The sequence below is a fragment of the Phoxinus phoxinus genome (assembly GCF_949152265.1).
Source record: "Phoxinus phoxinus genome assembly, chromosome: 6".
Taxonomy (NCBI): domain Eukaryota; kingdom Metazoa; phylum Chordata; class Actinopteri; order Cypriniformes; family Leuciscidae; genus Phoxinus; species Phoxinus phoxinus.
The window spans coordinates 28,710,508-28,727,859 of record NC_136881.1 but is presented as its reverse complement, the minus strand read 5'-3'; the positions used below and the strand labels follow the sequence as shown (position 1 = coordinate 28,727,859).

Below are 17,352 nucleotides of genomic sequence, written 5' to 3'. Positions count from 1 at the left end.
AGGTATTTTTACATTGAAGTATTCAATAGTGTCATGGCTAATTAGGTTATCATTCACAAACCCTTAGCCCCTGAGCCTATTCAAACTAGACCTTTAGTGTTAACACTGAATGCGTTTGACAGTGCATGTTTAGCCTGCTACTTAAAGTAGTATTTGAGAAGATCACAAAATTAAATGCAACCATTTGACAGCGGTGAATGGAACACAATGACTCAAGTGGGACTTGCATTCCACAGCATTAGAAGAGCACTCAGTGAACTTGAAGAGTAAGACCCCCTATGGCGAAAAACCCTCCAATAAACTTCCCTAGAAGCTCACTATGAGTAGGCTATATGGGAGAATTCAGGTAAATTGTTCCACTTTTTGACAGTCATCCCAAATTACCCAGCCCCAATCAAGGTGGCCCAATTAACCAAAATTCACCATACACGTGTTGTTTTAATAATAATATTATTAATATTATTTAGTGTCTGGTTACAATGTTTATACTATTACTTTATTGTTTTTAATAACTTTTTTTAATTTGTTTAAATTGAGCATGCTGAAAAAACACTTTGCATTGTCAATAAGTAGTATACTAAATACTCTTTTAAAACATTTTAATTTAGGTTTATCTCTTAATATAACAGTACGCTGTCACATTGTGATGAGATACTTTTATCTTGTTTTTGCGTTAATGTTTGAAGCTTGTCTATGTTCAGTAATAGTGGGACTATAAAAAGCCAGACCTGCATATTCTTCAAAAAAATATGAGATGAATGGGGAAGTAAAAACAGTTTTTATGTTGGAACGAACCACTGCCCTTTCACCTTACACAAAAAAAACGGCAACTGCATGGTTCAGTCAGTGCGCTCGTGCGTGAATTGCTCACAATGACTTTGACGTGCTGTAGTCGACACCTGAGAAAAGCGCGCGTGCCATGACTCATATTCCTCTCTTGATGTGATGTCTCGGAATGTGTCTAGCAGCGACCGAAGAGGCAGGCTGGGGGAAAACGGAGAGGGGGAGGAGAAGGAGTCAAAGTAACAGCGTGAAATTGCATAAAACATGCCATAGAGCGCTGAGCGCACTTCCACACTGATCTCTCTCCGCACGGAGTGGATGTTCACAGGCGCTTGTGAAGGGACGAGCTCAAAGTGCATTCCATGGACCAGTTTCGAAGTGTCTTCTTAAAATGTTGGATGTATACATGGGTATTATTTTAGTTTAAGGACAGAATTTTCTAGAAACCAGCTGCTGAAAGCTGCAAAAGAGGAACTTTCAACAGACTCTGCTCAGACTTCAGAGAATTATTTTTCTAAAATGCACTTATTTGGAATTTCTGTCTTCTGTCTTGCATTGCTTTATGCAAACCTTGCTTTGGAGTCAAGTCACGACTACTATGATTATGACCAAGATCAAGGAGATGCCATGGTAAGCACTGGCAAGATCATTTTCAAGTTTTATGTTTTAAAAGCGGAGAAATGGGTTTGATGCATCATTTATTATTACGATTTGTTGCCCTAAACTCAGCATGAAGTTATTTTCAAACTTAGTTGTACTGTTTGGAGCTTTGAGATGCAACATATCAACATCCAACATCACTGGCACTGGTGACTATTGTACTTAACCCAGATTAGCTTTAGTTTAGAATCCTGATTCATTTATTAGGGTCTTCTTGCAAAAACACTTGAATTGGAACTTATATAATATCTAAAAATGTGTTTAAATATCTTAAGCTTGGACAGATCATTAAAAGCCATATTTTGTTTAGGGTAATGTGACTTTTTAAACAACCTTTGACCTTACTGTTCTCTGTTTATTTATTTATTTGTGTTTTAGTTTTTATTTATTACAATATAAATTCAACAAATTATTAAAAGCACCCAGTACCTCTGGAATATTTACCATTTTCATGTAGCCTATTTATCATATGGACTTAATTTTAAGAGAACTTCATTCACACATAAGGGAAATAATTTGAGAGCATAGTTATATTGCCATAAGAAGTGGAAGCAGGTGACATTGGGTCAGCAACTTGAGAAGTAGTCTCTCTATCTCTCTCATTCTTCTGTCTCCCACTGAGAAAGAAAGAAAAAAGAGAGAAAGTGTTTCTTTGATCATGTATGATGATACATATACTCAATGGGTGTGATTAATTTCATTATATCTTCCTCAGGAGCTCCAATGTGACCTGTTTAAAAACAAAAGATGTCTGTTAATTATTTGGCTCACACACCCAGCCACAATATGTTTTAAATGACACTATTATACATGATTAAGAAACAACATTCTATCATTTCTTATACAGCAGCAGAATAATTTTACTATGTGCAGTGCATAAATGATAGCTACCATATGCTACGCGCAACAATGTGGACATCTTGACAAGGTCTTGAAATGCTTCCCATTGGTAATGTGTGACATGGGCCGTACGGTACACTAATCACGAGTGCCTAAAATTAGACTTGCTTTGTTTTCACTGCTCTCTCTCTTAAACTCCTTTGGGCCGCTGTGAAATTCGATGGTTATTAAGATTCATTTAGCTGGAATTCACTGAGAGAAGCAAAAGCCAATCGTAAGTACAACAGCAACAACACAAAACGCTGCTGAATTTCTAATGGTTTATTTTCAGTCCACTTGGGGGATATTTGTCTTGCACTTATGCCACGAAATTGAATAATTGTTCCATAATTGCACATGTGGCTGTACGCTATATGAATGTATGGGATGGTTGACTCAATAATTCATTGGGCATCAGTCAGCGCTCGGGTAATATACTGACCTTATTTCTCTCCCTTGGACATTTCTGTCATGGCCATCTCTCATACGTTTGGCAAAGCTGTCCTGTAAATCATGAGTAATTGTGATTGTAATTGTAAATCATGCTGATTGTACATGTAGAGAGAGTTATTGTCTAGTAAGACTATCTTTCTGAAGGGGTCACCTGGGAAATGTGGGTGCTTGGTGAGTACACATGAGGTGCTGGGACCCCCTGATTTGTAGTCTTAAAGGCTCAGCTGCAGTCTTGACCTCATTCATTGGGACTGACGAATGGTTTTGTCATGTGGCTTTACAAAAACTCCATCATTTTAGATGTTGACTGCTTTGGGAACGTCTTAGTATTATTAGCCGCTATGTTGCAAGTCTCTTGAGACTCTCTGGTTTAAGTAAGCATTATATTTCAGCCACTATGAGTGTGTCTCATGGCTAGTAATGAATGCCCGAGAATAAACCACCCATGATAAAGGACCTTCAGCTAGTAGTAAAATAGCTTCCCCCCCCCCCCCCCTCTTTTAAACCATGCTTGTTTATTTCTGCTCTTTGGTGATAACCAGGGGATTCCCCAGGGATGTCTTCTCCAGTGTGAGTGTGTGGTACATGTGTACTTCCCAGGTAGGAAAGTTAGCACAGGTGGAACAGATTACTCACTTCTGTCTCTTGTCTTCGCCACTCTAATAGCCATTCCACCTGCCAGATCGGCTCATCCTTTAACTTCAGATTTAGCACACCCACTTTTCAACACTTTCACAACTTTAGAGGAGCTTTTTCTTTAGAGGGGGGTTGGGGGTGGGAGAGTCAGACTTTGTGATGACATAAGCAAGAATACTTCACGTCTTTGGGGAGGTCAGCAGTTCAACCATTCTTTGAATTAGGCAACTTCTGCAAATGGGGTGTTTCAGTAGCTGTTACTTCTAAGAACCTATTTTCATAATTGTGCAATGCTGTAGTAAAGGAATGGCATGTTTGAAAGGCTGTTTTTTGGGGGAGTGTATCAAATGTTCATGGATGAAAATGGAGTAGGTCATATGAAGTGATGTTTAGTTCAGTTTAGTTTAGTGGTTAGTTATTGGTTCTCTTTAAGGCTGCAGTGGCAACTTTTACTGTACATCTATATAAAAGGGTTATTATAGTTTTTGGTTAGGTTTTCAATGTCAGTCTAGTTTTACTTGTTGATATTTTTATTTTGTTTGTATCATTTTAGTTCTATTATTTTTTCAATATTAATTAGATTTTTCATCTTAAACCGCTCCACAAACGAAAAAAATCTGACAAGCGAAAAAAAGCCTGAACATCTGACAAGCGAACTTTGCTTGTTTTATGCTACTTGTTGTCTAATTGGTTTGAGTAGACTTGATAGATGTTGACTGAAAATATGAAAGTCTTTTTCTCTGTAATTTTATAGTACTTTTCATTTTTAGTGCACATTTTAAGTATTAGTTTAGTTTTCAGTGTATAGCGTTTTTCGTAATAGTTTTCATTAATGATAATCTTGGTATAGAGCCAATCATAAATGTCTCTCTTCGTTCGTTCGTTCGTTCGTTAGTTCGTTCGTTCGTTCTCTTCGTTCGTTCGTTCGTTCGCTCACTCACTCACTCACTCACTCACTCACTCACTCACTCACTCACAGACACAGCAGCAAAAAATAAAATATAAAAATATTTAGGCTACTTTTTGGTTTGAACATCTGTAAAAATCTCTCTCTTTAATCTGTAGTGATTGCATTTTCAATTTGAGTAGCTGTAGCTGTCCTTTTTGCGCTGTCTATAAACTGGCTGTGGATCCCAGTCCCCTTCAGCAGAGGAATTCAGCCCTGACTGTGGCCCAGCAGTGTGCCTGAAGCAGCTGGGGGACTGAGATTTTTTGGGGTTTGTTGCACTTTTTTTCAGATCCGAGACCGCTTTTGCAATTTCCTCTGCAAGGAGAAGCACTGGAATGTGTTGCAGCAGAGAAAATCCAGTAAAAAGAGTAAACTTGTTATTCCTTTTTTCTTTTTTTACCTGCCTTCTTCTAGTAAACTTATTATAGCCAGTGTGTGGACCACTCTGGGAGTGTAAACTGTTAGTATTGAGTAGTATGGAGTAAGAAAAGTATGGAGACTAGACCCTTGGTAGTAGTCTAATGCAGTATTTCCCTACTTTTTTGTCTTATGAACCCACAGAGCCCCATCAGTAAGCCTTAAGTACTCAGACAATAAATCAGAAATGTTTCTTTTTACACATTACTGTATACAGAATATAATTTAACATTGTTGTAAAGTTGGTCACCTTTACGGTGATTCGTTTGAGCTAAAAACAGTAGATAATGTGGTGAAAAAAACCTTGCCATTCGTTTCCCTTTATGTACGAGCTTGTCTGACTGTTCAGTGAGCAATCATGCAGAAACTTTCCCTATTAGACAAAATGGCATATTTATTAAAAATCAAATTTAGATGTGAAATTTGACAAAAATAAAGTCATTAGTCCTCTTTGAAATACCACAGAAGCAGGAAATTTCCACCACGAGTGGATATGCAATCATTTGTACAGATCTTAATGAGAAGTCATGACTTGCAGTGTAGCAAAGACTTACAGATTAACAAAGACTTACAGAGTCTTACAAAGGAAATGGAAATCTTTCTAAACCCTGAATCACTGCTCTAAAGGATAAAACTGGTTTGTGTAGTGACCCGTTCATTTAGTCAGAGTGAGACAGCGAAAGGAAAAGGTAGTGCACATGTAGGCTGAGGGCAGAATTATCATCTTAAAAAAATCACCCCCCTGTACCCTCATTTATTGATTATTATTCCCTACATTAGTTTACTAAAATATTTCACTTGAGGGAGTGAATGAAAACTTTGGACACTGAGCGCAGTAAATGGGCTGCCGCTTTTGCATAGTTTTTGCTTGCTGTTTAATCATTATTTGAAACTTAGCAAACTGGCAACTACAGTAGTAAAACGAAAATATTTATTTTGCACTCTGTCTTGGAAACTAATGAATATGTGATGTGGTGTGGTGTACCCAGGAACAGGCTGAAGATTTAGAAGGTGAAATCCAAACAACACTTTAATAATTACACTCAAGAATCATGTAACAACCTCACATTGACATTACAGTGACCGGACAAGGAGTGCAGGAGAAGGAACAACTTAAGTAGTGAACATAACGAGGATAATTACTGAACACAGCTGACTCACATGAACTAATAATGACGGTAACCAAGGAGACGGATGAGTAGCGGGAAACTGAACAAAGAAACATGTGACATGAAAACACACTGAAGGTCCATGAACAAAACTAAACTGAACGTGACAGTATAAACATTAATCAAACAATTTAATATTCAATCGAAAAGGAATTTGTACCTGTATGATATCACACTGTAGCCACATTGGACCAGCGGTTTGGAAACTGGGTGGATGATTCAGATGTTAGTGACATCTGGTCAGATGTAGGAATTAGTTCAGTACGCAATTCTCACAGTGTATTATGGGAATTCTCTAGCCATGGAGCGTACATCATTGTACATTTGTCAATGCGGTGCACTTTGGGATTGAATGAGTCCACACGATAACGTCTACTATGGTTTTGGACACCACTACAAATGGCTGTCCCCTCAAATAGTGCCCTAGTATTAAGGGTATAGAGGGCGATTTCGGACTCAGCCCAGGAAATCAGCACTAAAAAGTCCAATGAATCAATTTAATGAGTGGACAAGTGTTATCAATTCTGGAAATAGAGTCAAGAGAGTCCACTAGTCTACAGATGATTCATGTAGTTTTATTATAATACATAAGGCAAATGTGTGGAGTCCTAATTATTTAGCATTGTTTGTGTTACACTTAGTATTGATAGGCTAATGTTTGTAGGTTGTCTTCTCTGGTGCCTAAAGGTCTTTATATTTTAATATTAATGCATTGTATTTAAAAAAGGAATAGGGAAAATTAAAGTCTGTCATCATTTATTCAGCCTCATGTAATTCCAAAAATGTGTTTTTTTTGTTTTGTTGAACACAAAAGAAGACATTTTAGCTAAATGCCAAAGCTGCTCTTTTCCATTCAGTGAAAGTAGTTTAGGAGCAGAAGCAGTGTAGCAAGAAAAAGGGCAGCATGGAATTTCAGCTAATTAACCACTTATGTGTTTAACACAGAAAAGAAAGTCATACAGGTTTGGAATAACATTAGGGTAAGTAAATGGTGATAGAGTATTAATTTTTTGACAAACTAATCTTTTAAAGCTTTCTTAAGACTTGTGTAATCCACATGCCAAGACCTATGAATACTCGCTGAGTGGATGCTGCTTAAAACTTACTAATGTCAATCTTGACAGTTTCTGTGCTGCCAGGATATTTGCTTCAAATAATGCTTTAAGTATGCCAAAACAAGAACCCGTCCTGCCCCCACTGTATCTGTGTAGCTTTTTAAAAATGTGTCTACAGGGAGTTTCATTGGGATTTCATGCAGAGCTCTATTATGTCTTGGAGAGCTCAAGAATTGGGTTACAGAACATTAGACCTAATATCCCTATGGTCTTATTGAGTAGTGGGCAACCCTCCAGGCTAATAGCTTTATTGCACCACAGAAACCTTAACCAAGTACGTGTCAGAAGTGCACAGTAATTGCATCCTGACACACGCCCGCCTCTACACGTGAAACGGATCAGACCCAGAAAAAAAGTATTTCTAAAAAATGAGGAGAGGTTCTTATGGGACTCAGACAAATCTCTAGATTATTTCTTAAAGTCAACATAAAATCAAAATGGCACATTCATGCTCTTATTATGCATGATTCTAGACTTTCCATTTTGGCTGAGATTCAGAACCAAATGAATCTAAAAACTGATGTCAATTAAGTAAATAAAAAAGTTTTTTTTTTTTATTCTAGTGTTGGCGTAGTTAGCAGTGGCGCAAAACAAAGTGTAAACATTGTAATGTAACCCGAGGCAATGTGGAGCTTATTAACTGTTTATACTGCAAATTGGACTTGGAAAGCATTATTTTTGAATGGAGTGATTCAGACATAGACCGTGTCCTCTGTTGTTACGTGCTCTATGTTGTATCCAATGCTGCTCAGTCATATTAATGGACCTAACAGATACTAGGCTAAAGACTGGAAAAATGATTTACATGCGGATGGTCTGGTCTCAAGAGCGCATGCAAATGTGCATTAGCGTGTGTACTGAAACCAGCGTTTGATTTAGATTCATACGAGAGACCGCAATATAGAATTCATGAGCTTCATAGTGCAGTCCTCCTACCTTGGGGAGCATATCAATTGCTTTAGGAAAATGTGACAGATTAGGATTGTTTGTCCGAAATGTGGGAAGCTTGGATGTTGAAGAGGGTCTCAGTTACTCTTCAGACTTGTGGCCAGACTTATTCTCAAAGGAATTGGTTCTCCCCTAGGTCAAAGGCTCAAAGCTTGCAGTTAGTTCTAGGGTTTCTAGGAGATCATTAGGGGGTTAATGATATTTCAGATCCTCTTACTCTCCTCCTGAGTGTTGGCAAACGTAGACCCAGACATGCCCCCAGCAGACTTCAACGACATCATTCAAGTTCAGTGAGCACAGCACCATTCGCAAACCTGCTCTCTGGAGTCCAATATTGAGGATGAAAGGTATGTCTGGAACAGATGCAACATGTGTTCTTGTGCATATGCACCACTGCTATAATGTCCATGATGGGGGCCAGTGTTCAGTGAGCATGTGTTATGCTCTGTGTTGATGTCTGTAGTACTCCCCAGTGACAGCATTTGGTTTATTCCATTGTGTTGAAAGTAGAAATTAGTACAATAATGGCTTTGACTTTGACTTTTATTTACTTGAAAATATAACCTATTGAATGTGTGCAGAAGCAATCTAAGCACTGTTATGATTATAATCTCTTGTACTGTGTGGTCCTCTCATAACTGCCCTTTATAGATAATAAACCACAATTGACTGCTTGAGAGGCCTTTGTAGCATTCAAATTGCTAATTTTATTTTTTTATTTCTGAATGGTTAGCTATAAAATAAATATATCTGTGCAAAAAGCAGAAATCACGAAATTGTCAATTTTGCTGCTGAAACACATTTGAAACAACTATTTTCGCAAATATGTATATTAACTGAAGTAGTATGAAGGAGTATATAAAAATGTGAACTCATAAATCATGAAGTTGTGATGGCTGACGTTTTGATTAAGCTTTAATGTAGGAGTATGGGGTGACTGTAATGGAAATGGAACTGTATAAACCTGGCCTAAATATGAAGCCTTTTGACTCAGACTAAAGGAATTCATTCGGCGAGGGTGCCTTCCAGAAACCTCATCCAAAATAGCTCCGGATGCTGGTATCAGCTTAGAGGATAAACTCTAACCTCATTGCCAAAAAAGGATCTAGTTGTTTGTGTCATTGTGTCAGTTTTTTGGTTTGCTTCAGGAAACACTACACCATCAAGATAATATGTGTTGCTTCAGGGTGTCTGAAATGAGCATTCTGTCTAATGATGCACATTTTATAATTGCCATCAAACTGTTGACTCACATTTGAACTTTAAAATAATGGCAGTCATGATGGTGTCATTGTCATTATTGGGATCCCGTGCGTGTTTGGCATCTGATGATTTTGTTAAAGTGGAGATGGCATCCTGTCCTAAGTGTTAAATCCAGCTGCTTTCTATTGTGGTTAATTCAATGAGACATACTTTCTTGCTTAGTGAAGGTGAATGTGTTTTTTTTTATTGGTTAACAGCACAATGCGGCTCATGGCTAGCCACTGATGTTGTATGCAGATCATCAGGTCATCATTTCATTACATCCCATGAATCACTGCTTTTCGGGGCCAAATGTAATCTCGTATTGACGCCATTCTCCCTTCAACTTGATTAATCAGACAAACTATTTATTTTCTTTCATTAAAAATGTCAAACCTTTTTTCTTTAAAGGGATAGTTCACCCTAAAATGAAAATGAAGTCATAGTTTACTCACCCTGGTGTTGTTCTAATGCAGTATGCTGTTCTTTATTTTTTGGATCACAGGAGAAATTAAAAAAAAATTCCCACTCACACTCGCCCATATAATGGCAGTGAATTAGCGACCAGCATCAAGCTTTTAAGAAAAGATGCAAAAGTATCACAGAATGGTCTCATACTATATATTCCAAGTGTTATGGGGGTATATGATAGGGTTTGGTGAAAAACAAACTGAAATGTTATGTATTATTTGGACTGATCTTGGCCTGCTCTCTATTTGTGGCATTGTTCACTCCGACTCACCCAGTAAAAGCACAGTTGTGAGAAATCATGATTAATAATAAAATTAGCTGCAATTAGTTGTATGCAATTTGAATTTGATCTTTATATGAAATTAAATGTGCATTTAACATGATATTTAATATTGAGTCTGACAGGTAAATAATTTTTTTTATTTATTATGCATTAAAATTTATTTTATTTTGTAAAATTAGAATAAAGCTATCCCTAATATTATGAATTAGATCACAAGAGTAAAACAATGAATGCATTTCTGGGTCAAGTGCTCTCAGACTTCATGGTTCCCATTTGTATCGTTCTCCCATCAGTGTCTTTTTTTAGTTGCCACTAAAACATAAAAATAGGGCATTGTATTACCATTTTTACAATTACCAAACCTGAAGTTTGGGCCTGACTCACGTGTGAATGTGTCTGTATTCTGTGCACCACACATCATTTTCTCAGTCTCCATTGTTTCTGGTAGGAAACAGACCAGTGTGTTATCTCAGGAATCACTGTGAACAAAGGCATGGAAGAGGCCACATACAATAGTCTTGTTCATACTCTTTTTGTGGTATTTGGGTTTCCTGAATAAACAGAAGGGAGTCAATGCTGAAGCGGTCATTTCCTACAAGGATTATATTCTTCCTTTTTCCACGATTAGAGCTATTTTCCTTGGTATGCGGTACAACTGAATGTTTGCAGGTAACAATGTGGGTTTAGAATCTTGTTCAGCTACTATGTCAAAGGTTTTATGATAACATTTAAAACTATGCAATCTTAGAAGTCATATTTCATGTAAATGGTTACATTTGTATATATTCTGGCACAGCGAACTGTCCTGTATCATGAAATATGGCCTTCAAGTTTATACTTACAAAAAATTGTCAAATTGTAAAGCTCCTGTTTGTTCTGAGGATCTCTTTTGAAGGGGAACATTGCTTGTTCTTAACCGGCCCCAAAAAAGTATTTTATGTAATTAATAAGGTTTACAACAAAAAGCAAGAGTAAGAGAAAGCTCATTTCCTACCATTTTATATAATAAATTGTCTTCTGTAAACTTGGTGATTTGCCTAATGCGATTTCAATAAAGAAAAAAAAAAGTATGTGTATTCACCAGTCAAATGTGATACAGAGTGGTTGGGACCAATACCAAAGACTGGCCTTCTGGAAAGGGGAATTCTGTTGAGGCTCTATTTCTAGTTGTTGTTTTTTTCAAAAAAAAAATTAACACCTCTACAAGAGGGGGTGGGTGTTTTTTTTATCGACAGCCATGATCAGCTATGTGGGTAAACTTGGCATGTTTCCTGGAATGTCCCAGACAGCAGTATCATTTTCCATCAGGGACTTCAGGCTGTTTCAGACGCCGTTGGTGTTTTCACACTTCTTGCAGACTTTCATTCTGCTGCGGATTGCGGGGAGGTCAAGACTTTGGGGGTTTGATTGCGTGTGCTAGGGTGTCTCTTGCTGCAGACAGACATGGCTCCGTCTTCACAGGCAACCCTGGATCCCACCCATCAGCTTACTGAGTAAGCAATACTTTCAATTGGCTGAGTCGAGACCGTGGAGTTCTGACCATTCCATCGATTAAAGCATGATTTGCATGTCTCAGTTTCACTCTTCACATTCACACATTTTGACATGGGAAAGCTTTACCTATATCTGTTGGTTGATTGTGGTACATTCATTTAAAAACCCATCTGATGAGTAAATAGTGATAGTAGTGTAGATTGTAGTGTCAGCATGATTAAATGCAACAAAATGTTACCGGCTTACAGTTGGCCATCACATGTGTTTTTTTTTCACTAATTAGATATCCAAATATTGATTCAGTGAGTAGAGTCACAAACCATCTTTTCTAAATCAATGAGAGATTGAAACATGCATTAAAAAAAACATAAAAACAATTGATATTTCTCTTAGTCGCTTTGGGATTTATACAATATGGGCATGCATACATTGTTGCAGTAGTTCTTTCCAGCACATTGATTAAACCCTCACCAGTATGTATAGCTCTGGTGTAACTGTAGGCATAACTCTATGTTGCTGTCCAAGGAATAGTTTGCCCAAAAATAAAACTTATGTCATCATTTACTTATGTCTTTACAAAACTGTGGAAAACTTTTTGTTCATACAGTGAGAGTCAATAGGTAACCAAAACTGTTTGGTTGACAACGTATGACTGAATTAAAATTGTGTGAACTATCTTAAGTGTTACTCTGGTATAAAATCCCTCTTAACGGGATAGTCCACTCAAAAATGTGAATTCTGACATAATTTACTCATCATGATGTTCTAAATCTGTGTAACTTTCTTTCTTCTGCAGAATTTTAAATATATTTTGAAGAATGTTGGTAACCAAAACCAGTGGTTTTTGGGCAGTGTTTTAACCAAAATTTCATTGGAAGTCAATGGGAACCAAAACTGTCTAGTTACCAAACAGTTTCTGTTTCCATCGACTTCCATTGTAATTTTTATCCATATAATGGAAGTCAGTCAGAACCAACATTTGGTCACCAACATTCTTCAAAATATCTTCTTTTATGTTCCGCAGAAGAAAGATTGTCTCACAGTTTTGGAACGACATGAGAACGAGTAAATGACAGAATTGTCATTTTTGGGTGGACTATCCTTTTAGGAAAGAGTAATTTTTCAGGTATGTGGTCCTTCCCTAAGAAAAAGTTCATTGTGACAGAAGAATTGTGAAGAATTATTTGTAGAAGAAACTGACAGGGTGCTTTTCCCCAGTTTTATTCTGTTTCTCTGTGTCTTATCAGGAGTATTCAGAGCCAGACCTGGTGGAGCAGTTACGTTCAGCGGGTAGCGTGGATGAACTTATGAGGATAGTTTACCCCAGCTACTGGAGCATGTTGAAGTGTCGTTCCAAGGGGGGATCGCGCTTACCTCACAGAGAATACAGCTCCACAGAAACAAGGTCGGAGGAGGCCTCCTTTGCGGCTGCTTTCATCAATCTTGAAATTATTAAAAGTGAGTGACTATTAATTTAAGATCGGCACAGATTGTGCTGGCAGTGTTTTTGTCATTATTGTCTTCAAGCCAAGAATTTATGCTTTTTGACAGTCCTGACAAAAAGTTTCTTTAGGATGCCAAGAATGTGTCAGACCCTGATCTGCAATTATTGCAGTGCATACAAATCCATGTATTTCACTGCTGGCCTTTTTTTAATGTGCCTCTTCTTCCTGTCTCGCTGCGCTTCCTCCAGGTATTGAGACAGAGTGGAAAAAGACCCTGTGCATGCCACGCCAAGTTTGTTTAGATGTGGGAAAAGAGTTTGGGGCAGCTACAAACACCTTCTATAAACCACCCTGCGTGTCTGTCTACAGATGTGGGGGCTGCTGTAACAGTGAGGAGCATCAGTGCGTGAACATCAGCACTTCATACATCAGCAAGACGGTGAGTGACTCTTTCAGCATTTGTTTGTGTCCACAAATCTGTTGTGAACCAATGATGAGCAGTACTGACCTTAAAGTGAAACTTTGATGATGTATAACCCCATCATCTCGCAAGAGAGAATAACTAAGAAAAGGGCAACAATTTTAACTGTTGCAGACAACAGGGTTCCCAATCCTATCCAATGGTGATTACTTGCCAATACGTGCACACTCAATCACAGATCAAACAAAAACAATTTCACTCCAAACTCCAAAGCAAAAGTAATCAAATCAAACCACCATAAATTATTCCCCCCACCTTAACGGAGTAAACCATCTATAAGGAAATGGAAACCACAAAAGAAACAAATAAAATAAAACAAAACAAAACAAACACACAATCTCACACATTAAATCACTTCACCATGAAAGACCCAATTCAACCTTATACATCTCTTCGGACACCCCTTTAAGCCACCAATGTTTTCAATAAAAAAGTAAACAGCAATCATGCATCATCTGAAAAGAACAATTCATGATTGCCCTATAAAATATTTACAGGAATAAAAAAACAACAACACTTAAAACCATTCAACATCTGCTTAATTATCCGAGGAACCAATCAAACCATCTCCCAGAAGGACACTACAACAAAAAGCAAATACAAATGTTAAAACTAAACAACTCACTTTAGACATAATAAATCACAACCCTTACCTTCGCATTTAATTTATATGCTGCTCATTAATCAACTCTTTTCATCTGCTATTACACAGCCTTGAAAAACACCAGACAGCTTCTCCTTAGCACATGGCACCACAAAAGGGAAGCCTAACAAGTTTAATTTCCTTTTATAGTGCCTTGACACATGGGCTTTGTAGTCCAACTGATTTGTAGTCCTACACCTTCTACCCCATCACATTAGCAAACTGCATTTTGCTGATGCAGGTGTTACCAGGAACAAGAATTTCACGTTTTTTGTCAAGCTTTTTGTGTCATTTGGCGGACTTTTGAAAGCTTCAGGACTTTAGAAAGCTTCAGGACTTTTGTGAAAACTACAGATTATACTTCCGCATTTTTGTATCCCTGCCCACAGACAGTCGGATTGACAGAGGGTTATTAACAGAACAGTTATTGTAAGGGTTTAAAAAAACTAAAACAACTATTGTACTTTGTCTACTCTTTAAACAGCATTATGGTAAACTTTTACATTATGCCAGCAGCTTTCTTACCTGTACACTGATATCAAACAGTTTATTTTTGCTTTTCATCTGCATAGGCATACAAGTTTCACTGAAGATCATTTTGCCAGCGCGGAAGTACTCCTTTAATATTAACATTGGGGAATGCAGGAATAATGACTTAAAAAAATATATATAAATAAATTATATTGAATAATTAATATTGATTTGACTGACTTTCCAAAAACACAAGGATTAAGAGACATATGCCGTTATTTTATGTAAACTACAGTAAAAATATACTATAAATGAAATGCAGTTATTTGTAAAAACGGGATTGTCTTTCAGTTTAAGTCCCACCCACATCTGGTTCTGTCTGAATACAGATGCAGAATATTTTTTCATTGTATCAAATACAGATACATATGTAGACCTTATATAAGACCTTATATAATCCATTTCTCACACTATATCATTTAATTGTAAACTTGAATAATCTTGTAAATAATAAAGATGTTCATTACTGCTTTGAATAAAAGTGTCTACTTTTGTTTTAAAGTCTACTCCTCTGTGCAGAGAGAACTGATCTGTTCAGCTTTGATTTAGCGAGTTGTGGACAAGGTAGGGGTTTGGTTGGGAGGTCATGGCTGTGAATTATTTGCAAGAAGGCCTCCTTTAATTGCCCACTTATTTTGGGTGGGCTGACCTTAGCAGGCAATGGGTTCTCCTCTTGTGATTTAAACCATGACGCCCTCCCACCAGTTGAGCATCTGAGCAGGTCAAGGTCTCCATGTCCACGCTACTGCAGCAGAGACGTAACACTCCCATTCTGGGCACAAAGCCTGAACAACAGATGCAATCTGAAGATGTTTCAAAGAATTTGAGTAAGATTTGGATTATGAAATTACAAGCTCCAAATTTCATTGACGAAATGACTGGGTCAAGAGTAAAATATGCATCAGATGAACATGGTTGCGTTTTGAATGAATGGTATTAGTATTGATAAGATATTGAAATTGAGAGCAATATAATGTAATGACAACAAGACGTCAAGAGTGAACTATAAAGTTTATATCTGTGATGTACAGTATACTGTAACTGTGACAAGGGAATCTGTTAGCGTGTCATCAAAAAAAAACATATTAAATGGACTTCTGGTTTCATCTGACCCTTGTCTCACCTGCACATGTGTAATACGCATGCCTATAAGACTGTTAATACTGCAGTAAAGTCATTTTATCATCTATACTGGTGGGCTGACAGATTTACAGAGTGATCAAGTGAAGCTTTTGGGATCACATGTCCTGGTAAAAGCAGTTAACAAATAAATAATGGAGTTCTGCAAACATCAAAGAAAGAGAGTATTTCACAAGCTTTTGACCCTATTCCATTTAACCATATCAATCTTATGTATGATGAGTAGAGCTGGGTTGTTGGTGTTTCCATTGTTCTTACATTGTGCCTTTGTATTGTCTGTGCATTCTGGATTTATGCATTTGGAATGCTAAAGAAGTTATATTTAGATATACTTTAGCTATGCAATTAGAAAGTGGCTATATGATGCTTCTTTGTACCTAAGAAGCATAGAATAAGATGAGTCCGTGGAGAGGCAGAAAAGGATCTCTGCAGAGTGAAAGTGAGCCAACCAGAGGAGACTGGAATATCCCATATTTCTCTTCCTCATCAGACATAGCGCATTTATGTGTGCCTTGAGAGTGATGTGTTAATCCAACAGGAGCTGAAATAGGAGGTTTAACATTACAGAATGTTTGGAAGCTTGCTTGTTTGTTTGTTTGTTTGTTTATCCTGCTAAAAGAATGTGCTGCCTTGGTTGCTGAAGGTTTCTATAGCAGCCACTATTCATGTCAAAGACACTGAACTGAGTGGAAGAGTATACAAGTTTGATGAGTAGACAAGACAATACAGACCAAAAATTAAATGTATGGCATCTATGACTCAGCCTCATGTCGTTCCAGGCCTGTATGGCTTTCTTTCCATGTTATTTTCCATGCAATTACAATTATCTTTACGGAAGCTTTCAAACTAAAAAAAAGACAAAAAAAAAAGACAAAGCAATCACCATAAAAGTATGCTAAAGGTGGTGAGTTACCACTCACAGCTCACTGAAGGGAAAGTTTATCAATGAATTTCGATTGGTTTTGAAGTTTATTGATGCCATTGTACTAGCACACAAGTCATATAGTGCTTCAAAGCCAAAAAAAAAAAAAAAACATTCTTCAGAAATTCTCCTTTTAGGGGAAAGAAAGTCATGTGCATTTGGTGCAACATAAGGGTGAGTCAATGAGGACAGAATTTTCATTTCTGGGTAAACTGTCCCATTAAGGAATTAATTGAATCAATTAGTCAGATCCAATGATGCTTTTAAGCAAATATTTTTTTTTGGAAAGCACACCTACTTTCCTAATGTTCTCAATCCTTCTCATAAAAAAAAAAAAAAAATCAACAATGAGACTCATTGTCATGTAAGATAAATATGACATAAAACATACAACTAAAACTAAATGTACTTGGCCACTTTAGCAGCATATTCCCGTTACTAGCACTTATGATTGCACATTTAACAAATTCATTGGAATGTTTCCTCGTAGTTGGAGGAAGTTTTGATTTATTGGCCTAACATTATTTGCCTGCCTTGCAAATTATCTTGCACGAGTTCCCCATTACCCAATTCCCCTTACCAGTTTGTTTGATCAGACTGTAGTTGTGGTTGTGTCTGTACACTGATTTCACAGAAAGACTGTGCAATCACAGTTTCACAACTCCTTTAGACATAAATCCACTCATTAATC

At 37.3% G+C, this 17,352-nt stretch overlaps 1 protein-coding gene across 3 annotated transcripts in view; it reads left to right on the top strand.

Annotated features, from left to right (window-relative positions):
- The first annotated feature begins 812 nt into the window (after positions 1 to 812).
- vegfc (vascular endothelial growth factor c) overlaps positions 813 to 17,352 on the top strand; it is a 36,772-nt gene continuing 20,232 nt past the window's right edge. Inside the window, exons 1-3 of one of the 3 annotated variants that reach the window (XM_079615132.1) lie at positions 813 to 1,413; positions 12,747 to 12,957; positions 13,193 to 13,383. In XM_079615132.1, the coding sequence (XP_079471258.1) occupies positions 1,303 to 1,413; positions 12,747 to 12,957; positions 13,193 to 13,383 (513 nt within the window). In that variant the 5' untranslated portion in view covers positions 813 to 1,302. Of the gene's footprint in view, positions 1,414 to 12,525; positions 12,626 to 12,746; positions 12,958 to 13,192; positions 13,384 to 17,352 lie in introns of those variants that run through there. The other 2 variants (XM_079615134.1, XM_079615133.1) reach the window with 2 other exon arrangements.